A 26,902-nucleotide genomic window follows, 5' to 3' on the forward strand; every position below is an offset into this window, starting at 1 on the left:
TGCGCTCCAGGTGTCCCCTGCTTTCTTCTCCTGGCGTGTTTCCCTCCCTTATGCCCAGGGCCAGGCCCTCACCATCCTCCAGTTGGGACAAACCGGCCCAAGTGCTGCGGTTTATAGCACTGAACCCAACCGCATGTCACTCAGGGGAGTGCAGAGACAGTTGAGTGTGGGGTGGGCCTTCCCAGGCTGACAGATAAGTCAGGAAGCCCAGTCACGTCCCCCTGGCCTGACCCTCCAACTGTGTTTCTCAACCACCAGGAAGCCAGCAGCACGGTGTGGGGTCCTCACAGCCGCTCCTGACGCTAAGGGAGGAATTACAAGAAGCTCATTTCATATGCGAACCGGTGTTTTACTGCGTTTCCCCCAAAATAAGAGCAGATCTTATATTAAGTTTTGCTCCAAAAGATGCATTAGGGCTTATGTTCAGGGGATGTCCTCCTGAGAAATCATGCTAGGGCTTATTTTCCATTAGGTCTTATTTTCGGGGAAACACAGTATTTGGGCTTTATTTCCGTTTCTAGGAAGGTGAAATTAAGACGGCTATAATGAGATAGGAGGGCATGTGCCGGTGCTCCAGGGCGTTTGGGGGACTTAGAGGATCATTACCTGCATTATTCAGACATCAGCAAGGGCGTTTCCGCCTGCTGGGTGACGCTCCAGGACCTGAAAGGTTAATGCACTTTCCACATTTCCCCCTGTGAACTGGCCCCAAAGGGAATCCCAGCTTGTTTAGGATTTCTTTGTGTTTTGGTTGTTTCTCGGGTTTTGTTTCAAAGGTACTTGGCCCACAAGTAAATTTCAATTATAGTCTATTCTTGGTTCAACAATATTCATAAGATTTAGGCCATCGATTTAGACTTCAATCATGGTAGAACCACAAGAGTACCTCTTTCAAAGATTAGTTTTACGAACCTCATGTCATTTTAAATGTAGGTTTTATAAAACACTCATGAAGGCTGTGCATGAGCCTCTGATAGGCCTTCTGCGAACTGCCCATAGAGAGCCGTCTATGCGGCCACACTTCTCTGGGAGGGGACTGTCCTTTGGCTGATGGACGTGTAAATGTGGGCAGCTCGCCCGCCACACACATGCACATGCGTAACTGTTTATGTGTCAGGGGAGGCGCTCCCATTTGCATGCATTTGCTGGGAGCGTGTTTGGAATATCCCTGAACCCAGAGAGTGTGCTCCAGCGTGTGTGAAGGGGACCCACAGCAACACAACTGTTGTGACACTGAGCGCCTCCTTCGAGCTCGCAGCTGAAGCCCTGGCCCCCGAGGCCTTGGCTCGTCTGCCGCTGTACCCCCTGTTGTCACCTCGACCTCCCTGAGGCCTCCGCCACAATCGGCCCTTTCAGGTCCCTCCAGGAGGTCTCGGGTTTCCAGAACTCTAGATGTCATTAAAACAACAAGCAGGTGGACCCGGCAGCCAGGATCCCGTCTGCCCCAGTCTGGGCCGAGCCCCCATCTCCCCTCCCCTTTTTTCCTGAGCTTAAGCTGCTTGGGGAGACAACAAAAGGCTTTCCTCATGGAAAGTTTTACGAACCTGGCACACACCCAAGTCTGAGGCCTTCCCCAGCCCAACGCTGATTGAAAGGGTCTGTATGACGGTGATCAAACACGCGGCCTCGTTAATACTGTGGACTGAGGCTCCCACGTGACGCGTAGGGTAATGGAGTCTGCCATGAAATAGTCCATTAGGGTCTTTCCTTAATGCACGTGGACATCTGCATGGCGGTGTCGAGGCATGAAAATGACACCACGCCACCCAGCGTGGGGACTGTGTGAGTGTCTGGGCCAGCGGTTTACATGCAGGTTGTCCCACACTGTGCGGGGGGTCTGCTGGGCCCAGAAGCGAGCTCGTGCGGGTGCAGGCCAGGCCAGCAGTTGCTATCCTCTAACCGCTGCCTCCCGCGCTGGGACCTCGAGGGGCTGCAGCAGCCTTTCCACAGGCTGTGCCCAACTGGAACGCCAGCATCGACACCAGACGCGGAGCCAAGCTTCCGGGGACTCTGTGCCTCCCACGGGTCAGACAGACGTGCGGACATCAGCCTCCATGTCTCAGTCTTTGTCTCGTTGAACCCGACTGTCAGCCGGCAGCCACTGGGGCTGTTGATGGGTGTGAGCGGTGTCCTGTGAGTTGCTGGAGGCAGTGACAGGCAGCAGGTTTCTGTGAGTCTCGGACGGCCTGTGCTTTCCTCTGAAGTCCAGGGTGGCAGCAGGTGGGGATCGGCCCCTGCATGAAGGAGGAGGTGGGCGGCAGGATGGCTCTGGTTACCCGCTGAGGCAGCTTCTCTGGAAATAGGGTGCTGCAACACCACGGTGGACCCAGCGGGTGCCGGCCGGGCTCTGTAGCTTGTCATGCTGTGACGTGAGAGGATCCCTTCCTTTAGGTGGGGGCTGCTTCTGCTCATAGGACACTGCAGCTTGGGCATCTGTGGGGTTCTGGCACTTTTCTCAGGTGCCTGGTGTGGGCATTAACTATAAGTGAGGAATGCTTTGAATTACCCTGAGTTTCTAATCAAAGTCTCGTTCTACGGCACAATTATTTTCTGTGCACTTGAAAGGGAATTTGCTGGTGTTGCTTTCAGCGAATATTAACCTTCTGCCTTTCTCCCTTAATCATGTGTCTTAATTTATTTCCTTCTTCAGATGGAGACTTGTTTGACATTATTCATTTCAGGGAAAGAAACGGGGGCGGAACAGAAAGAAAGCAAAAGGGGAGGGCCAGAGGTTTTGTGGAACTTGAACAGCCAGCACCAGTTAGAGCTACTTAGTGCTGAGAAACACTTGTCACTGAGAGGCAAGAGGGAGTGAGAGCTGATGTGCAGACATGAGTGCACGTGTGGGCAACGTGGGACATGTCTGTGACATGCTGTCCCTCGTCACAGGCAAGCTCTGGACGGGAAGGTGCTGGTGTGTGCGCATTTCATGGTTGCGACGCAGAGCTTTCTGGGCGGACTCGCTGCTTTCCTCCTGCAAAGAGGAGAGTGCCGTTCCAGAAGTTCCGAGCGGCTTTGTCCTCGTTTCCGACCAATGCACACTGCTGGCGCTCGCCCTGCATGTTCTTTCTTTCTTTGACGCTTGTTCGTTTCATTTTTCTTACTCCAGAGTGAGTTCTCTTCACAGACACTTTCATATCTGTGAGCCAGCAAGTAGCATACCGCTGTGCTGTGTCACCAGAGCGTGAAGCCATAAAGCAGGTATTTAGAAGCATAATAGCTGCCGTCACAGAGCTCAACTGTTGATAGGCCATCAGGCCTTGGTGTCTCTTTGGGGAGAGTGGTGACCAGGGCATGGAGGGCTCTGTCTACATCTGTCGGACGACTGTGTTTGCACGAGAGCAGCCAGGGCCCTGTAACTCAAGCCAGGCCCTTGGCTCTGTGCCCCCGCAGCTCCCGGCAGAGAGCCAGTCAGGCACAGACACTTCTGAGTGGGTTCCCGACACATAGTGGATGCACGCACACGGGTGCCTGAGGAGCAGTGAGTGACAGGTACCGAGGCCATCAGGTCCAGGCAGAGAAGCACATGGGCAGACATACATTGTCTTCCTCCCATCGGAGGCGAAGAAGTTCCCAGTCCAACAGGACACATCGTTGCCAACAAACAGAAAATGCAGACGGCAGGAAGAGTTGTTAGTGCTGGATGCATGGCCATCAGTTCTTCCCAAGGTGATTTTTCACACATATTCTCTCAGTTCACGTAGAACAGTGCTGTGGGGCAGACTGCCAGTGTGAACCCCACCTGCCAGAAAAGGAAACTGAGACTTAGAGCGATGTGCCCTGACTTGCTCAGAATCACAGTTGATGAGTGACAAGCAGGAACACGACCTTGACCTCACAGTCTGTCTACTATACTAGTTTCAGGTGTTTCGAATGTTTTCCCCCCTAGAGGTAAGATGAGCAAAGACTCCTCACAAGTCTAGCTTTCAAGCATGAGGTGGCCTTATACGCTCAGGAGGGATGTAGTATATATTTTTGCTTTCTCAGAGGATGGCTGGTTACTAACTGAGGCACTTTCTGATAAGAAGGACTAGAGGTAGGTGGGACTTCCAGAATGCTGGCAAGAGAACCTTGGTGAATTACTCCCCCCAAAAGTAGTAAAGATACTGACAAAACTATCAAATCAATGATTTCACAATCTGGAAATTAACCAAAGAGGTGCAACAAATGAAAAGCATTTATTCATGAAAAATGCGCCTTGGTAAGAACAGTGGGATCTGTGGTGTTTTAACCTGGGACCCATCCTGTTGCTTCCCCCTCCCCCACCCTCACCCCAACAGATCCATGGAGCACAGTGTGCAAAGCCAGCAGCTTCACAGACAGTGAAGGAGACTGGCCTCTCTGGGGCTCTGTTCAAACCCCCTCCCCACAGCACAGTCAGAATTTTGACTGGTCATGAAGCTCCCTGGAAAAGCCACATTCCGTGGCATCATCAAAAATGACAGATGCTGGAATCACGCTCATTGGAGCCGCCCAACACTGTGGTCTCCACTGAAGCAAACTGACCAGACAACTAGATGAGCACAGCAGAGTTTGGAAAACACTGACATGTTCCTGGGGATCTAGAAGATTTGCTCAGGAAAGACCTGTAGAAAGGGAGGGTCCCAGTCATTCACCTCTGGCTCCCTTGAGACCCTGCACAAGCAAAAGGGAGAGCTAAGGCTGATTTGTGAATAGCCTGCGTACACAGGTCTCCTTGAGAAAAGGTGAAGGTTTGATGGCTCAAGGCACTTAGAGAAACCTCCCACTGGTAATCGACTGACTGTTAAACGACGCTAACCTGAGGACAACCCCTAGGAAGCCAGGCGTAAGAATGTAAACATGAATTTTTTTTAAGGGGAGACAGAGAATTTAGTGGCCGCACACCGCAGAGAATACAGAATCTTCAAAATTAGTCCAGGAAAGTTGCTCATCAAATAAGCAGCAACAGGGAGGAAAAAAAGAGACCACAATAACAGCAAATTTGGGGGGGTTGATTCTGCTATAATGTATTATCTTTAATGTTCAGTTTCCACCAAAACATCATCAGACATGCAGAGAAACATGACAATATGCCCCATACGTCAGGATAAAAACCCACCCACAGGCAACAGACAATGTCCCAAGAGGGCTCAGGTATTAGACTTAGTGGCAAAGGCTTTACATCAGCTTGTATAGATACTTTCAAAGAACTAAAGGAAACCATGTTTAAAGAATTAAAGCAAAGTATGACAACTATGTCTCACCAAATACAGAATTTCATTAATGAGATAGAAATAATTTTTTTTTTTAAAGAGCCAAGTAGAAATTCTAGAGTTGAAAAGTACAGTAACTGAAATGAAAAATTCATTAGAGGATGTGAACAGCAAATTAAAAGAATCAACAGGAAAAAAAATAAACAGCTCAAAGGAAGATCAATAGATTATCCAGTCTGAGAGTAGAAAGAAAGAAAAAAGGGAAAATGAACACGGGGACATCATAAAGTACACAAACATACATAATGGGAATCCAGAAAGAGAGGAGAGAGAAAAGGGCAGAAAAAAATATTTGAAAAAGTAATGGCTGAAGTCTTCTCAATTAGATGAAAAACATTATTCTACACATCCAAAAAGTTAACAAATTCCAAGTAGGAAAGATTCACACCTAGACACACCATAACCAAACTGTCAAAAGTCAAAGAAAATGAGACAGTTCTGAAAGCAGCAAGAGAAAAACAAGTCACCAGGTACGTGGATACCTCAATAAGATTAACAGTTGACTTCCAAGCAATCTTGGAGGCCATAAGACAGTGGGATAATGTTTTCAAAGTGCTGAAAGAAAAAGACTGCTAACCAAGAAGTCCACATGTAGCAAAACTGGCCTTAAGAATAAGGAGACATAAAGCCATTCCCAGAAAAGCAAAGATGTAGAGAACTTGTTGCCAGCAGACCTGACCTCCAATAAGAACTAAAGAGAGTCCTTCAGGCTAATGGTAACTCAGATCCACATGAAGAAATAAAAAGCACTGGTAACAAGAATTACATAGGTAAATAAAAAGAGAGCGTAAGCATGTTTCTTCTTCTAATTGATGTAAAAGAAAATATATAAGACAATAATTACAAAACTGTGCTGATGGGCTTATGATATATAAATATGTCATTGGTATGACAATAATAGCACAAAAGAAGGGATAGGGAAGAAAGCTAGAGCAGAACAAAGTTTCTATATATTATTAGAAATAAGTTAGTATTAATCTGAAATTGTTTTAAGTTAAAATGCATATTGTAATCTCTAGAGGAACCACTAAGAAAATAACTAGAATACATACAGTAAATAAAACAAGACCAAGAAGGCATTTAAATGGTAACGCCAGAAAAATATATATTTAACACGAAGGTGGTAATGAAAGCTCATAGGACCAACCACAACAACAACAAAAAGTCAAAACAAATAGCAAAATGACAAATGTAAATCCTACCAGTCAAATTACATTAAATGTAAATGAACTAAACACTCCAATAAAAAGGTGGAGTTTGTGAGACTAGATTGTGGGGGCAGGAACCCATAGGATCCAAGTCTATGCTGTCTACAAAAGACATACTTTAGATTTAAAAACACAAATAGGTTGAAAGTAAAAGGATGGAAAAAATATGTCATTGCAAATAGTGTCCAAAAGAGATCTGGGGTAGCTATACTAATATCAGACAAAATAGTTTTAGGACCCTCCACCCCCTGAAAAAATGTTACTAGAGACAGACGACATTTTATAATGAGTAGAATAAATTGAGCAGGAAGATATAACAATTATAAATATATTTGCACCTAACAACAAAGCCCCATAATACATGAAACAAAAGGCAGAATTAAAGTGATAAATTGAAAAACAATTAAAAAATAAGAGCTGGAAACTTCAATATCCCACTCTCAATAATGGTTAGGACAACTAACAGAATATCAGCAAGGATATGAAACAATTCAGCAACACCGTAAGCCAGCTTGACTTCAAAGGTGTCTGTAAAACACTCCACAAGTTGCGTGTGTATGGGACGCTCTCCAGGACAGACTTCCTGCCAGGCCATGAAATGAGCTTGGATAAATTTTGAAAGATTAATTCTGGTCACATTTGGAATTAACCTATAGAATCAGCACAAGCCCTACCAAAATTATTCTACACATCCAGAAAGTTCAGATCTTCTTTTTTCCCCAAAACTGACAAAATGATCTAAAAATTTACGTGGAATTTCAAAGATCCAGAAGAGCCAAAACAATTTTGAAAACAAAGTTGGGAGACTCCTACTTCTCGATTTCGAAACTTATGCAAAGCTGCAGTAATCAAGACAGCGTGGTACTGATGTAAGACATGCAGGTCCATGGAACATAATGGAGAGCCCAGAGATAAATCCCTGTGTTTATGGTCAAGTGATTGTTAACAAAAGTGACAAGTCATTTAATTGAGGCAAAGGATAGATAGCCTTTTTAATAAATGGTACTGGATTGATTGGATATCTATGTGAAAAAAACAAATGAACTTAGATCCTTACCTCACACCATACAAAAAAAAATTATCTGAAATTTGATCATGGAGTTAAATGTAAGAGTTAAAACAGTAAAAGTTAGAAGATAATATATGAGAAAATCCTCAAAACCTTGGATTAGCCAAAGTTTTTTTTAGATGGGACACCAGAAACACAGTCCATAAAATTAAAAAATTGGTAAGTTAGACCACGTCAAAATTCAAAATTGTTATGCTTCAGAAGATACCATTAAGAAAACAAAAAGACAAGCAAGAGACCAGATAGATGTATTTGCAAAACTCATATCTGATAAAGGGCTTGTATTGAGAATATACAAAGAATGTTGTATATCAACAATAATGGCACAGCCTAGTCAGAAATTGGTAAAGGATTTAAATAGACCTTTTTCCAAAGAAGAAATATGAATGGCTGATAAGTACGGAAAAGATACTCAACATTGTTAGTCATAGGAAATGCAAATGAGACACCAATGTAAATGAGATAACATTTTGTACCCATTATAGTGACTATGATAGTAAAAGCCAATGGCAGATTTTGGAGATGATGTGGAGAAATTGGGACCTTACACATTACTAGTGGGGATGTAAAATGGTGCAGCCACTTTGGCAATGTCTCAAAAGTTGAACAAAAATTTACTGCAGACCCGTCGTTCCACTCTTAGGTGTCTACCCAAGAGAAATGAACACGTGTCCACACGAAAACTGGCACGCAGATGTGCTCAGCAGCGATATTCACAGCAGCCAAACATTCGAAACAACCTTAACATCCAGCCGCTGGCGATCAGATAGGAAAACTGTGACCTGTTTATGTCACAGGAAGGACTGACACTCTTAAGTCACGCTACGACAGGTACAAACCTTGAAAACGTTACTCTAAGTCAAAAGAGCCAGACACAGAAGGCCACACAGCATATGGTTCCATTTATATGAAAATGTCCAGAAAAAGCCAATCTGCAGAGGCAGTGACTGGCCTGGCAGGGGGACATTTCTGAGGACGGCCTGGGCCTGCGTCTCGGGTGCAGCTGAGGGTGTTCCCTCCCGGGGTGCCGAGGGTTGTGCACGCGATGAGCCTGTGCACATGCTCCATGCCGGCGGACAGATGGTGCCTGGAAAGCTGGGGGCCCGTGTGTGGCACGTACAGTGTCCTCTGCGTATGGTCCTTGGGGTCCATTCTCAGGGAGTGTCAGGAGAAAATTCTAATTTTGTTTTTGTGTGGCACAAACACCACGCCAGTGATAGCCGTTCTCTTAGGGAATGAAAAACTGTGTCCTCTTTACTTCTTGTTTAGCTAAATTCAGGCCATCTTTAAGGCCTGGACAGCAGGGAGATGAACGCAGCCACTGTTGCCACCGGGCAGGGAGGGCACCATCTGTTGTGACTGTGGCCGTGGGGGTTCTCTGTCACATTAATGCAGGGGGGCACAAGGAATTTTGAGTCCGTGTACCTTTTTCAGTTTGAATTTTGAAATCAGGTTCTTCCTTCCTTGCAGATTATAAGGTGAACACTTATACATAGTAAAGAACAAAGACAGCCTGTCCCCTTCTAAAACATCCGCCCTTATCAGGCCCTGGGACCCCAACTAATCAAAGCCTGATACTTGGGACAATAGACCAAGTGGGCCAGGCCACTCCCTCCAGCCTGCACAGCACTGGCTCCCAGAGCCCAGGGGCTACTTTTCTTTTGTTCCAAACAGGGCAGACAGTGCAGGAGGCGTCATGGGGCCTGGGGGGCATTATCAGCCCCCAGCCCATCCTCTCTCCCACCCAACGGTGAAGGCTTGCCTATCAGGCCCTCACAGCTGCTGATTGTAGAATTTTAGATATGGCAGGAAGCAGGGCCTGGAGGGCAGGGAGCTCAGCCCTCAGCAACATCTCCAAGCGGCTGTGATTTACCCGAGGCCCTGGCTGCAGTCCAGCCCGGTGGGAGGGGGAAGGGAAAGAGCACAGCAGAGACAGTGTCTGGCCTCGCAGACGTAGGGGGGGTTTGCCATTGCACCACCACCACCACCACCACTGCCACCACCGCTGTGTGCGCCAGCAGCCTCCTTGCCGCGCTGTGAGGCGGGACCCACACTGGTCACCCCTTTAGTCTCTGTTTGGCGGCCTCCTCCATCCATCTGCCCATAAAGGGGTGGGTTTGCACTTTCATCCTGTGGGTCCCTGCACATGATTTTAACGGGGCTAAGCTTTGTTTGCCCCAGCAGAAGTGAGGTCGGAAAACCCAGGGCTGACGTTTTGCATCGGGATGTGTTTGAGGTTGTAGCAGGTCTGTGGGGACGCGTGCAGTGTCCTCTCATGCTCAGTGCAGTGTGTCTGGGAGACGTGCTCTGGGCTGCCCTGTGCCCAGGCGAGGGGCTGCCTGCCGCCTGGACCTGCCTGCTGAGCATTTGTTTTGGATCTGGTTCTAGAAAGGGGCGCAGATATGACAGTTGCTGCATTAGTGGTCTTGCTGGCATCTGCGAGTGTTTAGTGCAAGAAATTACATTTTAGGACATTTCCTCTTAATTAAGGCCCCAGATGAGATTGGTCAGGGAGGGAAATGTACCGAGTCACGTGTCGGGGCGCCGCCGGCCTTGTGGGGAAAGCCTTGCTGTTTGCTGCTCTTGGCGCAGGTCCCCACTGTCACGGTGTCAAACTTAGAATCGCCTTTATACGCACTTTCCTTTTTTTTCCACAGTAGCGATTGCCAGCAAGCTGTAAACTACCGTATATCACTCAGATTTAAGAACCTAAACTTTAAAACAAATTAAACTCTTGTTGACATTGTAATAAAAATCAGAATGGAACTGAGCAGCTCAGTAGGAGCGAACTTCAATTATTTTTGTGGATTTAAGATTATTTTCTGGGATTCCCAGACTCTCAGCACAGCACAGTTATTTCCTGTTGGCAGATGGCTGGAGAGAGAAGGTGGTGGATGGATGAAGTGAGGCGGCGGCCGCTGGGCTGGCTGGAGGGAGCTGGCCCTCCGTCACCTGAGTGTTTGCTCTGGCCTCAGCAGGAGCGTCTGCGGCACAGTTGAAAAAGCAGCCACAGGACAGCTAGCCGTGTTGGGGGGCGGGGAGCCATGTGTAGGTATTTTTATGCATCTCAGTTTAAGAAGAAAGCTCCCAAAATGTTTGTCCAAGTCTGTCTGTTAATTGGGTGATTATGCTGGATTACGAGAATGACAAGTCTGAGTCTGGCCCCCTCCCTGCCCTGCCCCGCCCCCTCCCCGGGACCCCACCCCACCCAGTGACCCCGCCCTGCGCCATACCCCCACCTTAGCTTCCTGGCACAGTAACTGTGATGTTCGATGGTCTTCACAATCACTCCCACTCCCTAAGGTGGAAACGGGGGTTTCCACTGGACCAAATGAATGCCAGCTTTCCACCCTGCGTGCAGTTTCCTGTTGTCATAATGGAGCAGAAAGCACTGAGGAGCAAACGTGGAAAGTGGGTGCCTGGTGCACCGGCCGCGCTCTCCTCTCCGGAGGCATGGCGGGCATGGCGGCCCCGGGAGCTCTGTCTCGACCTGGAGCCTCTCGCCAGAATCACCCAGCCTCACCCGCCTGCCACTTCCTCCTGTGTGCTGCTTCCTCTGATGTTAGGGCCAGGCCAGCCACAGGCTTCATGACATGCTGGTGTCCACTGTGCACCTAAGGGTCCAGAGCTCTCCATGTTGTCGCTGAGGCCTCCTGGGGGTGGTGAGAGTGGCTGAGAGGCCGGTGGCCGGACCAGTGGGGAGGAGGCTCTGGTGCGAGCGGGAGGCAGTGCCTCGCTCAGCAGACGGCATCCCAAGTGCTTACTAAGCGGCAGGAAAGTGAGCGGAGGACGACCTAAAATCATGACCATCTGGGTGACCGCCAGTTTCACTCGCCTGTTAGAGGAGTGCTGGGTGCAGACGTACTTGCACCCCCACTCCCTGGGGTCTTCGCAGACACTGGGGACTCCTTAAAGCAGTTCTGGTCACTTTGATTAGGTCAGTGAGCTGCTTTTGACCAGGGCTTGGTGAGTTGAGAGTGTTGTGGTAAATGTGCCCCTGTGCTCTGTGTGTGGAGGGATTACAAGTGACCCACAGCTTGTGGAGGCATGTCAGACGGTGCTGGACTTCAGCGCTTGGGGACCGCTTCCGTGGCCTCTGGGGTTGTGTGACTTTGTTACAGAAGCGGGCCACAGCCTTGTCCAGGGCTTCAGTGCGGGTGTGACGATGGTCTCAGTCGTCTCCAGTCTGAATGAATGTTTGCTGTGAACGAGGATCTAGATGCATGGTTTTCTGCAGACAGTCTTTTTTCTGAGAATATATTTTAAGGTTATTTTGGAAACCAAATTTAGACAAACAGAGAAGGAATTAAAACTAAATTTTCCAAGCAGACAGCTCGTAGCCCCATGGAAAGAAAGAAATGCAGCAAACACACTATGCGAGTTATAACGCTGTCAAGCAGCACCGTCGGCGCAGTGAGGACCGGAGCCCCCAGCTTTGCAGGCAGCTTCCCGGGTCTGCTCAGGCCAGGGCTTCTGGAAACGCGTGGAAGGGATCAATTCACTTTTCTCGGGTGGACAGGAAGCAGCCTGTATTTGCACTTAGTTCTGGCCTGGCAGGGCTGCGAGGACAAAGTGGTCAGAGGACCGACCCCTTGAAACAGAGCAGCTTAGGCACTAAGCAACGTTTGTAATTTAGATAACAATTCACAATGACAGCGTGGTGCCACCCAATGGTGCCTTGTGGGTGCAGGGAATTACAGGGCGATGGTCACAGTGACCCTGACGGGACAGAGATGGCGTCAGGAGAGGCGAGGAGAGAAACAGACCGCGAACACGTACGGGCTGTGCGCTCTGTGCCTGAACTGGCGGCCCCGTTCAGGTGGGTAACTAGCCAGCGTAACACTGGCGCGAGTTCCACAGCTGTCCCGTCTGGGAGCCCTGGGCGAGAATTCCCCCAGAAAGCGACTTCCCCGGACCCTTCCTGTGGGAGGTGTGCCCCGCGCACCCTGGCCCGGGTCCTGGCCATGTGGGCTGCCTGGGCTCAGGGCGGAGAGCAGGTGAGTTCTGCCTGTCCCGCCAGTGCCATTAGCAACGCGGTCCCTCCACCCGGGCTGAGACGTGGCCTTGGGGACCACAGGCTGGAGGAGGCTGCTCGTTTTGGTGACCAGCAGGGCATATCCTTATTACATAGTCGATTAGAGCATGCATGCCGGTCCCGCTGATTGGATTAAAACAGCGAAAGCTGCAGCAATGTGCAATTACAAGAAACGTAATGGCCCTTTGTCCTGACGGCAGCTTCCACGGCATCTAATACGCTTTGATGAATTGCCCATTACGTGCAGAGCTGGAGCAGCCTCTATAAAGATTCGTAATTGGATAATCAATACAAAAATCCAATCGTGGGTGTGTTTTTCCACTCCAGGGTCAATATGCCCTAAAGATCACGGACCTGTCTCATTTGCCCATGTTTTTCGGACTTTTTGCTTCTCCCTCTTTCCGACTGTTTTCCAATTAGGAATTTTTAAGCGTGGTTATTGCACACATTTTTCTTCACGCCTTCTCTGATTTTTTTGTTCATATCTTTACAGAATAAAGAAATAGGCTCAACACCCACAGGTGTGGTTTTTACGCTAAGGTGGGCTCAGTCTAGTGCGGGGAGGCCACAAGACATTTGAAGAATCGTGTTGCAAGAGTGGGGCCTCAAAGACGCCTCTGGGCATAGACGGGTGCCAGATGGCCTTTGCTAGGGTGGCCCCGGAGAGGCCGAGAGCAGGGTGGGTGTCCTGGCGGCAGTGTCACGGGCAGGCTCTTGGGGGAGGGTTTCCGTGCACCTGGACACAGCCGGGCAGGGGCGTGAAGAGATGGGCCTCCCGTGGGCGCACGGCAGAACTCTTAAAGCCTGATTTCTGTCTTGGAGTTGCCCCTCTGTCTGTGGTGGAGCATGTTTTCGTGGCCCAGTGACGGCTGTATTCAGGACCCACATGGGGACAGCATGACTTGGGCCCTGGTGTGGGAGGTTGGAAGCAAAGGCAGCCTCGGGCAGTCGGTGGTGGGGGTGGGGGGTGGAGCCCAGAGAAGGTGTGGCTGGGACTCTTGCCTGAGCTTTAGCAGCTGTGGCCGAGTCCGTGGCAGGGAGGCTGCACTGAGGACTGAAGGGCTGTGGGCAGGTGACACAGCATTGGCTCCTTCAGCTCAGGCCGCCCAAGACTGGGCTGCAGCTGGAAACTGAGTCAAAGAGGACGCCACGCTCCGTGCTATGTGACAGTGCACTGAAGAAGCCAGAGCTTGGCGTGACAGGACATAAGCACAGCCCAAGACGCCATGGTGACAGGGTGACAGGCACTTCTGTGAGGTGACAGAAGGACGTCTGTGCGGCCAGTCCTGTGTTCCCCACCACCCGCAAATGAGACAGCCAGCCCAGACCCAGCACACGTGTCCCAGCCATGTCCTGAGCTCCCAGTTTGCTCTCAGACTTTTCTCAACGGCCAACCAAGGAGGAAAACTGCCCTTTATGCGGGGACTGGGTGGCCGCGTGTCTGCGAGCCCCCAGACCAGGCACTGCATGTCCAGAGCAGAACTGCCCCTGGCTGGGTCACCAGCAGCAGGAGGACCAGCTGGCGGGAGTAGAATCCTGCTCTGTGCCCTTTGCTGTGACAAGTGACACTGGTGTTCTCTGCCTCTGGGCTGTGGCTGCAGCAGTACCTGGAGCTCTGTGACGGCAGGCGGTGGCTGGTGGTGGCAGGTGATGGTGGGGGCAGGGGTGAGGCCGTGATGGGAAGACGTGAGAACCACCCCCTGGCTTGCTGACTTCTTCATCACGGAAAGACAGGAGCAGCTGAGATGGAGGCCAGTGTGCTGGGGGACAGACCAGGACACAGTCGTTGGCCGCCACTGACATACGGACTTGCTGGTACAGACGGGGCTGCCGCATCGCGGACCTGTCCCTGCTTAGTTTCCGCGCCTGGGAACAGAGGTGGCCTCACAGGAATTCAGTATCACAAGTGTGAAGTTGCATCAATAACTTTAAAAACAGTGTCACTTGCAAACTCTTTAACGATGGAAGTGAAAATCTGTGCAAATCATCTTAATTCCTTTCTCAAACCCAAATCCCTGGCTGCCATGTAGATGCCCGCTGGCTCCGAGCAGCTGGGCGTAGCTGTCACCCTGTCTCAGCCCTGCTGCACCAGCTGCCACAGGAGAGCCACCAGGTAACCACCTAGGTGAGAGCCTCAGAGCTGCAGGCGGCCCCAGACGTCCGGGTGAGGGTCCAGCCTCTCCAAGCGAGGCTCTCAGCAGGCACTTCCCTGCCTGCCTTTCCGTGAGCACCGCAGCCCGGGCCACGTCTGTCCCAGTACCCATGTCATTCTCCACCGCTCTCCTCAGAACTTGTAGACGATCCTCAAAGCTCAAGCAAAATGTCACTTTTTATTATTTTTCAATTTTTAAACAGCTAGTACAGACTTTCTTCTTAAAGATTTGGATGAGGTTTGGGATGTTTTGAGGGTGAGCAGCACTAGAGAAGGATCTTTAAGGGCAGGTTTCTCCTGAGGCACCAAAAGTTCTCTTCTCTGCGTCTCCTGGTCCCTCCCGCCCGCGCCCGGCATCTCAGACACTCACGTGGGTGCGAGTTGAGTCCTGGAATCTTGTAAAAGTTTCCCATTCAGTGGGTCTGGTGGGGCCCAAGAACCTGCGTCCTTCCCAACTCCAGGTGACACATCCGCGGGTCCCCAGAGGCTGAAGGAACCGGGGCCGGCCCAGTGTGCTCCCGGGTGTGGCGCGGGGCCAGGTCCAGCATGGCCCGCAGAGCGTGTGGGACCCTGGCATCCCCGCCTCACCCCTCCCGGTGGATGCCCGGAGAGCAGGCTGGACGTGGGACGCTGAGCTTTAGCTGTTGCTGCTGAGACATCCCACGTCCCTTGCGTGCATACATGTTCTAAGTGGTCTCTTTCTTCCATGATAGCAATGCGATGACCACCCCTAACAAAATGACTGGTAATTCTTTGGTAAAGTGAGGATTTCGTTCCAAGCCACGTTTAACGACTACAAAGTATGGTTTCACTTCCCGTGAACCCAGGAACGGTGGGCTCGAGCCGTCTCCTGTGCTTCCTCGACGAGCAGGATCTTCTAACCAACACCTGGCAGCTGGGGGTGGTTCCCAGGGCGCCAGGCTGCCGGCCTGGTCAGTGCCGAGGCTGGCGTCGGGCTGAGGGGCCATTTGGCCATCTCACAGCCCGGACTTGGACCGTCTCCTCCGTTGCCCCACAGACAAGGAAGTGCTGCTTTGTTATGCCTCTGACTTTGAGGCCCCTAGTCTCAGGCACACACAGCCAGAGAGAGAATTGGGCATTTCCACAGCAGAGTGACCGGGGGAGGCCAACCTGAGCAAACCCGCAGCAGCCACTCTCTGGGCCCATTTGTTTGCTTATTTTAATGAAAGGAGCTTGTGAAATTGTTATTATTTTCAATTCTGTTACTTCTGTTCAAATAGGAATGGGGGGGGGGGGGGAATGTGTTTTCTAGTGACACAAAGAAAGCCCTGGACAAGTGCTTGTTGGAGTTTAATGATCCCAGTGTGTGAGTGAGGGCGCGTCTGGCACAGATACAGCAAGGGCAGGTGGTGTGGAGAGCACGCCCTGCCATCCAGGAGCAGGAGGCAAGGAGGATGAGCCTGTGGAACCTCCCGGTCACGTGGCTGCCGGTCCCCACGGGTCCTGCAGTTTCCACACGGGGCGTTTGCATTATTTGGAGATTCAGGCTAAATAAGGCAGCAGCACGAAGGTAGGAAAAGTATTGTTTTAATGGCTGGCAGTGCCGCGTAAGAACAGTGTGCATCAGCCAGACCCACATCCAATTGGGAGGGTCATGTTTTATTAAAACTGTGACTTGTTGTCAGTCAGTCCCACCGCTGTCCCATTCTCTCCTTCCAAAAATAGCAGGCCCCGTGGCAGTAGCTGATTAGGGTTAAAAAGATAAAAATAAGTGAAGGCTGAAATAGGACCCGGATACCCGCGGTAACACGAGAACTTACTTTTTAATGAAACTTGAGAAACTGTATTATTTTCCACCGCTTCACAAAGCATCTTTGAAAAAAATCAGAAAGTAAAGCAGGAGTTGAGTGATGTTGCAAGTCTGCGCTTTCCAAACAGCAGGGGCTGTGACGGCTCCTGGCCAACACCCTGATTCTACCCCCCAGGCCTACAGAGGCCCAGCTGGCACTTAGGAGGCCCTGGGGGCCGCCGCACGGGCCAGGTGAGCCGCGGTGGGCACGGCGGGCCCGTAGGAGGGCACTGGCCCAGTGCCCTCCTGCGAAGGAGTGAGTATTTATGGCAGACTTTCTAAGAGGTCGCCTTGTGTCAAGAAATTTAAAAACCCACATGAGAGACAGCGCTTGACTTTCCTCAGGCCCCCACCTAGGTCCTCTCTTCTCAGGACCAGATAAGCCCTCACGGCGGGGCGAAAGCGTGTTCTCTGCGTCCTACTTTCGCATCTCTAAATCGTGGCTTCAGTCATGCTGTTTCCAGGTACTGTGATTCCTTAGTAAGCGCCAGCACGTCTATTGTACACGGCCAGTGGAAAACAGAGTGCTGGGCGTTCAGAACCCACGGAAACCACACATGTGGGGCCCGTGGCTCCCACATGCCCCTGCAGGGAAAGTCATAGCAGTGAAAATCTGTCCGCTCAGTGGGGTGTGAAGCGCCAGCAAGTGGCTTCCTTGTCCAGGAATCGGCAGGTGCTGTCAAGTGTGCGACAGCAAGCCGTCCGGACACTTCCTAGGAGCTGTTCCTTCCAGGACACTGCGGCCTGAGGTATTTCTGGCTTACTCGTGTCCACCTAAATGATATGCTCCTAGGTTACAATCCTAACTTTAGCTAAAGGTGTACTTTCTGGGAAAGTTACTGGATGCTTTTTAAAATTATCTTCTAGTTATAGGAATGGAAAAGAATGTCCTTCCTGTTTTGTTTAACTCTTCAAAAGCTATTTTTGCTTTCCCTTAAAAATAAAAATCTTTTTGGTGACTTGTCCCCTGCAAAGATTAGCATTTTTCTGACCCTTGGAGGAAAACGGAGTAAGAAGTCACAGTTGCTTTTGTGCTGTCAGTTTACTTATGTGCAGTGTTTGATTTGATTGTGAGCTTTGCTGGAGTAAATGCTATGAGGGTTGTTGCCGTAGGAACCGGCCTTGGGAGCTCACGCCTGTGTGGACCCCACCGTGGGGTCATTAAGAGCGTCGTTGTTTCCTATGTGGCTTTTGTTTAAGGGACAATGATGGCTTTAAAGAAAAGTTCTTTTCATGAAAAGCAACATTTTAGCATGTTATAACACCAAGAACAGGAAAAATGACAGTGTCCCTTCTGGGCCCTTAGCAAGTTCTTAGCTGGCTAAGTAGCAAAAGATATAATAAACACTGTTAATTTTTTAAACTTCCTAGTACAGTTGGTTTCCTTATTGGAACTAATATCACTATTGAAAATGAGGAACATGCTTTAAAAAATATTTTATGTAATTAAGCTAATATGTATCTAAAGCAACAAATATGTTTTGCAAAGTATGGTCCTTATCTGTCTTAACCTTTTTTTAAAAAAGTGAGAATTAAACAGTGTGGCTGGGTTAACATTGCTGAACTGGATTTCTTATTCTCTAAGCCCAAATCCCGTTCCTAAAGAACCAGGATCATTGTCTGTGTAAAGACCCATCACCTGCTTCTCCTAGCTCTCCCTTTTTCAGAGCTCACACGCAGGACCCACAACTCGGGTGGGTTCCCAACACTGCCGGGCTGGGTGTAGGGCCATGGTTTTGCCTGGTTGCCACTCACAGATGCGTCCAAGGAGGACGGCCCGATCGTGCTGTTGATTCTGTGACAGAAATGAAGACACAGCTCATGTTTGCATTAACCTAAAACCTACAGCTGTTCTGACAATGAAAGGGATGCATGCGCATGTAAGAAACATGGAAACCGGAAGTGTAGCAGGATGAACCCCGTCTTGTTCACCATTTGTGTCTTTGCGAGAATATGTGTGTCTTGTGGTTGAACTCAGATTTTGCATTAACTTCAGATCACTGTGACTTTCACTCACTTGCGTGATAATTTTCTTTTTTTTCTGACAATCAGTAACTGAAAGTTCACCAGAAAGTGCTAGTACGTGCTCACATCTTTCATCAAAGCAGATGGTTAGAGCCTCTGACGGGGCATTGGAGCAGTTGTGCCATTTAGAAAACAAGCTGGAGGCCGTTGTGCTGTGTGAGGGTGGAGCCTGCTGTCCCCTCCTCTGCCGACATTCCTGGAATTCCACCAACAGGAGGCCCCACCCACTCCTGACTCTGTTTACCTGCTGTGTGAAGACTGGCTGTCTCCTATCCTCTCTGGTCCTGTCTTCAAAATAAGAACAAGAATCCCATCCCAGGGAGCTGGGCAAGAGGCCACGAGAGACCTGCGTTTCGTATTCCCTGGCACACAGAACTCTAACCTGTTTCTCCATGTTCAGTGACCGAAGAAATCCCGATTCATAGAGCAGAAAGGACCTTAGCCAGGCCTCCTGTTTTCAAAGATGAGACCCCACAGCCCCCACCCCTCCAGCCCCATTCTGAGAGCACAAGCTCAGGACACATGGAGCTCATGGCAGGTCTTCTAAAGGCAGGTCACAGGCCCCCAGTGCTGGCAGGTGGCTCCCACATCTCTGAGTGATGGTTTGAAAGATGTGCCATGAGCATAGAGAGAATGTAGGTCTGGGAAAAGTAGGCAAGTCCCAGGGTCCTTGGGACTGGTTGGTCTCCAAGTTGCATCATCACCACTCGAGACAGTGTCACATGGCCCAGGCGCCCCCGGACAAGAGAAGGTCAGGCCATCTTCAAGGACAAACACCGCCCGGGGGTTCCCTTTGTACTTGGTCACTTTTTAGGGGTTGCTTTTCCTCGGGGTTTATCTATATTTTGATTCTGATCACATAGCACCTTCTGCTCCAGAGGACCTACGGGCCACACCCACAAATGTCAGGACACTGCGTTTCCTCCATGGCCGTTCTTTCCTCTGGCAGTTTAAGGTGATACAGTTATCACTTCATTCAAGTCCCATGCACTTCTTCACCTAGAGCAGGAAGCGGGGCAGAGAGTGGGTGATAAAGCCTTGGAACTGGTGAGATAAATGGCACTGGCAGAACCCTGTCCAGATGCTGCCAGCTGCCTGGAGGCCGCATGGAGTGCGGTCCCTACAAGCCCGGAAGGGCCTGCTCGGAAGGTGGCTGCCAGTCAGGGGTTGACTCTGAAAAACGAGCCAACACTGGTGGAAATCCACCTGACCCGCGTCAGGCCTGTTTTATGTGAAACAGTGTGAGTTGGGAGCCAAGCTGCTGATATTTCTGAATGAAGGTTCTGGTAGCATGTCAGCGGTCTCTGTGCACCGATGTCTACACAAGGATCTGTGAGGAGGTCGGTCACTTGGCTGTTTGTTTCAGAGCAAAGGAAATGCTGACACGTTGTGTACGTTCTTACAGTGCAGTGGAAAATAGGTGACAGCACGGACCCTGTGAGGTTCCTTTGGTCGCTTCCTTCTTTTTCTTTTTAACAAAAGATAAAGCACATAAAAGCTAGTGCAGGAGAATGACTAAAAAATGTTTTTTAGCTCCAACAGAATACTTTGTGTGCATGGTGGTGGCAGGTGGGTGTGTGATGTTTAGGGTTTTTTGAGAGAAGCTGCCTCAGAAAAGGAAGCACTAGCTATGCCCCTCAGCCTTCCTCACCTTGGAGACCCCACGTCTGAGTGCTGAGCAGGGGTGCTGGTGAGAACAGACAAAGAGACAGTGGTGGTGGTATGAGCAAGAGCGGGACCGGAAGGCCTGCGGCAGCCCACCCACCATCACAGCACCAGCCAGGGGACCCCAGCTAAGCATCTGGGTCCCTCACGGCCTTCCTTGTAAGCTCTAGAACACAACAAGGCACGAGTCCCGTGGATCTGCCCGCGCAGCTAGCAGGTGCAACCTGGAAGTTCACAGGTGGTGGCTGAGGTGCTGTGGGCCTCAGCGAGCTCACCGTCCGCAATGGGGCCAAGGCCCACGTTCCGCTGGGTGCGCCTTCCAAGGCCTCGCCATGTCCCACCGTCAGGAGGACGATACCTGCCTTTCCTTCCTCACAGGGCCAGTGCCAGGACGCCAAGTCCATCTGTGAAAGTGCCGAGACGCCAGGCAGGTCACGTGGGCATCAGGAGAGTCAGGGGCTCGGCCACCCCTTAGAACTGGACCTCACATCCTTAGGTGTCCTCAGAAATGGGGGACCTTTGCCTGCAAGCCGGCACTGAGAGGGTGACGTGTCAAACAGTATTCAGACTCCAAGTCCTTTCTGGGTGGTGCTGTCCTGAACAGTCACACACAGCCCCTGAGGGAAACCCAGGAGCGGGGAGACGGGTTTGTGGCTGCATCGCTCCTCGAGGCTTTAATGTCAGGTCTTCAAAACAGGGACCCAAGGAAGAAGCTCATCATATGAAAGGCCAAACATTTTACTTTAAAAAGGATGCTTCACCTTAATTTGCACAGCGATTTATGAATAGCCAAGAGAGCTTCCTGTTCAGTTAGGAAGAATATAGTTAATATTTACAGGTGAGGTAAGCACAGCAGGAAAGCTATCCCTGTTCTTTGTACATTTTAGTTTTTGTATTTTAAAAAATACTAATTTCCCTTTCACTCAATTCCAGATATGTAGACAGAGGTGGATTTGGGTGTGTGTATGTGATACACATACATCCTACGTACACATCCCAGATTAGAACAAGAGTTCAAACTGCCACATAAGTTTTAGAAAAAAACAATAGTTTCCACCTTAGGAGCATTTTAGAGAAAAATTAAATATAAGGGAAAAAACCCCTCTTATTAAATTAAATTGTGGTATAACAGCTCACCACATCCTGTTACAGGGACATCTGACGTGAAGCAAAGCAAAGGTTCCTCTTTCAGGTCTCTGACAAGCCGTGAGGGTCACATGTTACCTGCAGTTCAAAATACTTCTATAAAGAGAAAAACCTTGGTGTCAGTGGAAAAGCTGAATAAGAAATGGAAACTATCAGCACAGAGAAGTTATTGTGGGAAAGCGTGGGTGTCATCGACATGACCATATCAAAGAGAGAAAGCCACCCCGAAAATAACCCCTGAAGCCCCCCCACACACACTCACTGGCTGTGGACTGATACGGACTCGGAACCATGACCTCATGGAAGAGAGACAGGAAGTCGTGTCCAGGAGAAGAGCAGGGCAAGAGGGTCCAGCGCTTTCGCTCTCAGCCACGCCATCAAAGAAATACTTGACCTTAGTCAGCCCTTCCATGATGTGTTCATCCATCTGTGAAATGGGAACCTTCTTTGCTTTCATGACTGGATTACAGCACAGACTATATTTATGGAAGAGAGTGTAGCATTATGGTTGTCCAGCCTGAGTTGTGTAAACAGTTGTGTGGGACGTTGTCCACGCTGCAGTGTGTGGTTTGTACATCTTGGCTTTCTGTCAGCCACTGCCTGACCCACTCAATCCCACAGTACTTAGGGAAGATGCTAGAGGATGTTTGTGCATGTGTGATGGTTCTTGAGTGAGTTCTCAAGATTTCTGAAATGTTGTGACCCCAACTTGACGTTGCCAGGCTTGGACGACAGTGTTATCTGATGACCCAGCACTTCTAGCCAACACATTGTTCATCAGAAACCCCAGACCACGATGATGGACTGGGGTTTTGCTCACTCAGTGGCCCCTTCCAGCTCTCCTGTCCCAACAGTCCCAATGGGGTCAGAAAGAAGGGTTGGGCACCAGTTGCAAAGGAGCCATGTGGTGGGACCTCATGGCCCTGGATTACTCAGGACACACTGAGTGATTTCCCCACTCCCACCCACTGCAGGCACTCCCGCCAGGTTCAGGTGCCCCCGTGGGCAGTAGGGGAAGCCCACTTCTGAAGTTTCTTCCCCTTTTACTTGGTCAAACAGATGTTATTTTCCTGTGGTCTGTATAACCTTGAGGAACTAGAAGATTCTCAGCTGCTCTGCTTAACGCCTCCCCCGACCGTTGCCCTTCGGGTAAACTCTCAGACCTCCGCTCTCTCCATCACTGTCCCCCTCAGGCCTCCCTCCCTTTTCCATTATATTACCTGTCAGGCCTCCCTCTTAGTCTTCGTCATTATTCCCTCTCAAGCTTTTCAGTCACCCAGTCTCTGATCTTACTAGGATCAGATTTCTAGTCTGGGACTTCAGTTGTTCTTGATAATAGAATGAGAAGTAAAACCCGTGCCTTAGTGTCGTATAACTGAAGGTTTCATCACTTTAGGTAGGATCCTGTTCGTAACTGTCCCTGTCTAGAACTCTCCTCTGCTTTGGAGGCCACATGGCTGATTTTGCACCCGGTTTTACCTTCCTGACTATCAGCCCTTGCTGCCCAATAGCCCAGACATTGCCGTGGCAAAGGAAGACCTGCTGTGCCCATGTCCCACCATCAGTTCTAAGAGTAAATGAGATGGTGACTGATGTCAGTGCAACGTAAACGGCACAGTGCTCTGGAGTGTCCGTGCTGTTCCGACGTGTCTCTGTCACCTCACAGGGAACCAGTCTTTCTGCACACAAGCTCTGTCTTTCTCTGTGTTCCACATGCTCTGCTTGGTGTCAGCCACCGTCACTGCAGCAAGCTTTTTCCTTACCACCACAATATCCTGAAGAAACTCAGAATTTGTCATTTTTCTTTGTCCAAGGGTTCTTTAATGTGGCAGTGTTCTGCAGAAGGTAAATTACACACGTGCCTCTTAAGAAAGAAAGTGTGTCAACAAGTGGAATGGGGAGAAGGGTGACATTGCCCTGGTGTCCTGCACCGTCTGCCGCCAGGAAGCAGAGCACGGCGGGAGGCCTTGGAGTCTCTGGGGCAGACGCAAGGTAGAATGACGGTGAAAGCGCGGGGCCGCTGGTGACAGCGGCCTGTGCTCCACACAGACAGGAGAGCCTTCCTGCCTCCAGCGGTACCCAGGAGAACCTAGGAAAGCTGCCTACAGAACCGCCTGGCACACTAGCAGACAGGTGGCATCCTGCGAGCCAGACTCAGCCCTGCGCCTCCCGATAGCCCCACTGGTGGCTGTGGAGAGTTGCTAGGTGACGTTGAGTCCCTGTGCCCCAGTGTTTCTCAGCCACTCTTTGTCATCTTCAGAGACATGTGGCTGCCTGTCAGGTGGCGCTACGTCACGTACACGTGTCAGGCAACGTCCGTATGGGTCCTCTGCAGGCAGGCTGGCTGGAAGCGGCCTCGCCCAGGCAGCAGGTGGGCTCGGGCAGAGGGTGGATGCCATTGCCCAGGGCCCAGGGCCAGGCGGCCGCTTTGGGAAGAGCCAGGGGTTGGCGTTTACTGTCCGGGCTCCTGACTCAACCTGTGCCAGGGCATTCTATTCTATTATCAGTTCCCATGACACAATTCCTGGTTCCCCCAACTGTGTTTTATTGTTGTTATTCTGAAAAATCGTGGGGGGATGTTGAAAGGGAATTTAGGGAAGGGAGTGGGGGTGATGGATTGTGCGCCAGCTGATTGCTCAGGAAGCCACCCTTGGACAGGCCGGGGCCTTGGCAGAAGCACATGGAGTTTATCTGGGCAGCCAAGGGAAGCCCGGGCAGCTCCATGACGTGCGCGCACGTTCCCAGCCTCCAGGTTCCGTTAGGAAAGTGAGCGTGGTGACAGCCTCCCTGCTGACATTTCCCCTATCTGGGTGCCCATCGGGGGGTGGAGGGAGGGGTGTTGTGCAGCTCGGTCACAATGGCCTTTGCTCATTTCCTCTCTGGCTGCCAAAAATCACAGGCTGACAGTGGCTGTGGAGAAGGAAACAGAGATGAAGGAAGAACCCCCCCAGAGGGGGCTCGGACCGCCCAGCGGTCGCCCCCGTCCAACATGATGATGAGGCCACGGCTGGGCACTGAGCATGGACTCCCCACAGCTGTTTCCACTGTGGGTGCCGCTGGGTGGTTCTGTGCGCCGATGACCTCCCTTCCCACCCCGCCCCTGGCGGTGTCTCCTGCCTGGAGAAGATGCACGCAGGACCCCAGGGTGTGCACCTGGCGCTCTGTGGGCGTCAGAAGCCGATTCCCAGCCGTGTTTCTGGCCTAGAGCAATACCTGCAGGTTCTGGACGGCTGCGCGCTGGCTCGGGACACGAGGATATGGCGGGAGGCGGGAAGAAGCCTTTCCCCCAGCACAATCCTTTTGCAGGCCGTCCTGAAAGCATGGCTGACGGGGTTCTGGTTATTTTCATACAGTTCTTTGCAGTAGTGTCTCCCTAACGCTTTCTCTGTTTTTGTTTTCTTGCAGTAAATGAAATCATACGAAACGACCTCTCCAGCACCAACGTCCATTCATAGCTGGCGACATCGGAGCTCACTCAGAAGCTGCGTGGTGTCGACGCGGCGGGTGACAGTGGAGCTCAGCATGCAGACTTCTGACTGAATCACCTGAACACACACCTGGTACCACTCAGAAGTTCCAACTTACTGAAGACCTATTATACGTAAAAGACGTAGCGCTTTAAGCACAAAGGAATGAAGGAATGAAGGAAGGAAAGACCACTCCATCTGCTGAAGGAAAAGTCATCTCAAGAAGAAAATAAAGGGGCTGGGGCGAGTGGGGGAGACAGACTGATGGCACCCACATGGGAATGACCCCCCAGCAGCCTGACCCCGCCGTCCCCTCGGCACCCCTGGATTTCAGTACTGGAAGTGCCTTATGTAACCCGACCAGCATCAGGGCGTCGGACAATTAAGCTAGCAGTAGAGTATTTGTAGGAGTAAAGCTATAAAAACATTTCATCATGAGGCTTTATCCTTTGTATAAATTAAGAGAATACTGGTGAGCTAGGCGTTGTGAGAAAAACCTAACAAAGTTCCTACTTTTTTCTAACTTTCCTGGGCTGTAATATACAATTTTGTTGCCTTGTTCAGTACATTTTAGAAATCTTCCAATTGTCATCTCAGCTCTTCCGTATTACCCTTCCCTCCCCTGTGTTACTAAAACCATAGGATTGTTAATTGTAGCATGCTAGGGTTTTGTTTTTAATCTGGCTTCGAACATAGCACAAGTAGGTTATTGGACAAGAAAAGGGACCTGTCCCTCACAGGACAGGTCTTGCATTTGCATGTACATACATAGGCATGTATTTGTGTAGAAATAATAAGTAACAGGTGGTGACAGTCAGTCTTCGTCCAGCAAAGGCTTCCGCACCAGCAATAACCCGGATGCATTTGGGGACATCATCAACTCCACACCTGGCTTCCCAGCTACTTCCACCGGGGTCCGGCACCCCCTACAGGCTGTGCAGTTAACAGAGCACTTTCCAAGCCTGGGGAGGTGCGCTCAGAGTACCCTGTGTCACCAAATGGCGAAATTGGAAAGGAGCTATAAATAACGTTGCAAAGGGAGTGTAATATATTTGTTCAGCTATAAGATTATTATTTCACAGAAGCCTTATAACTCTGCTTCATCTAAGACCCCGATTACCAAAAGCACTGTTTCAATAGGCAGCGACTGTGGTAGGTTTCCGGTGAGTAACTGTTAAAGGACAGGCTAGTGTAAGCTTCACAGCATTTTGTACAATGAACAGATTATTGCACATTATTACTAGTAATGGTCTGTCGTTTCACATAACCAAAAACGCATGGATTAGTTAAAACATGTTGAACCTAATAATTGTGCCTTAGGAAGTCACGCCCCGTCATGGAACCTGCCTGGTGCGCCCACGGGGGCAGGTTGTAACTTATACGTCATTAAACACGAAGTGATGGTGGGGGAGAGCACTCCCACAGAAAGAACTATTTTTAAAATGTTCTCCTGTACGATTATGTCTTACTTTTTTAATTCACAGAAAGAAACAAAAGTCTGAAAGCCATATTTGTAACATTTGCACATAACTGTGAAGAACTGAAGATATGGCCCCGTGTGTATCTGACCTGCTCCTGGCAGGTGTCACTCCTGCCTGTCAGCCCAGGCCTTGGCGTCTAGCATCGTAGCGTTGCATGGAACACTCTTAGTAGACAGTCATACGGAAAGGAAGCGTTTGATATTTGTGTCAGCTAGCTTTGTAGTTAGAAAATAGATCCAATAAAGCGATATTTTTTTGCTGGACAATCTGCGTCTGTGGGTGATTCATTACATGTGTGGGAATCCTGCTGCGTTGCCCAGCGTGCGTCCTGCTCCAGGGGCTCACACGTCCGTGACAAGCGCTCAGAGGGCAGAGCTGCGCTGAGACGATCAGTAAGCAGGAAGGTACGTCTTGCTGTAGGGCTCTTCTCTCTCCTCCTTGTGGGTTCCCTGTCGTGGGAGTGGACAGGATGGAGTCCCAGATGCTGTGACCAGAACGTGAGAGTGAGGAGGGAGCTCTCGCACAGAAAGACGAGCTCTCCAGAGCTCATCCAGGCTGTGTGGAGATGGAGCCAAACGACCTGGAGAGGCTTCTGCCACACTCATACTCG

The 26,902-nt window shown here is 50.2% G+C and overlaps 1 protein-coding gene across 5 annotated transcripts in view; it reads left to right on the forward strand.

Moving 5' to 3' along the window:
* Positions 1-26,548, forward strand: part of NFATC1 (nuclear factor of activated T cells 1) — a 106,552-nt gene extending 80,004 nt beyond the window's left edge. For all 5 annotated transcript variants that reach the window (XM_033087400.1, XM_033087403.1, XM_033087404.1 and 2 more), the window contains one exon: positions 24,750-26,548. In XM_033087400.1, the coding sequence (XP_032943291.1) occupies positions 24,750-24,799 (50 nt within the window). In that variant the 3' untranslated portion in view covers positions 24,800-26,548. The remainder of the gene's footprint in view (positions 1-24,749) is intronic.
* Positions 26,549-26,902: the final 354 nt, after the last annotated feature.

Source organism: Rhinolophus ferrumequinum, chromosome 19 (genome assembly GCF_004115265.2).
Source record: "Rhinolophus ferrumequinum isolate MPI-CBG mRhiFer1 chromosome 19, mRhiFer1_v1.p, whole genome shotgun sequence".
Lineage (NCBI taxonomy): Eukaryota > Metazoa > Chordata > Mammalia > Chiroptera > Rhinolophidae > Rhinolophus > Rhinolophus ferrumequinum.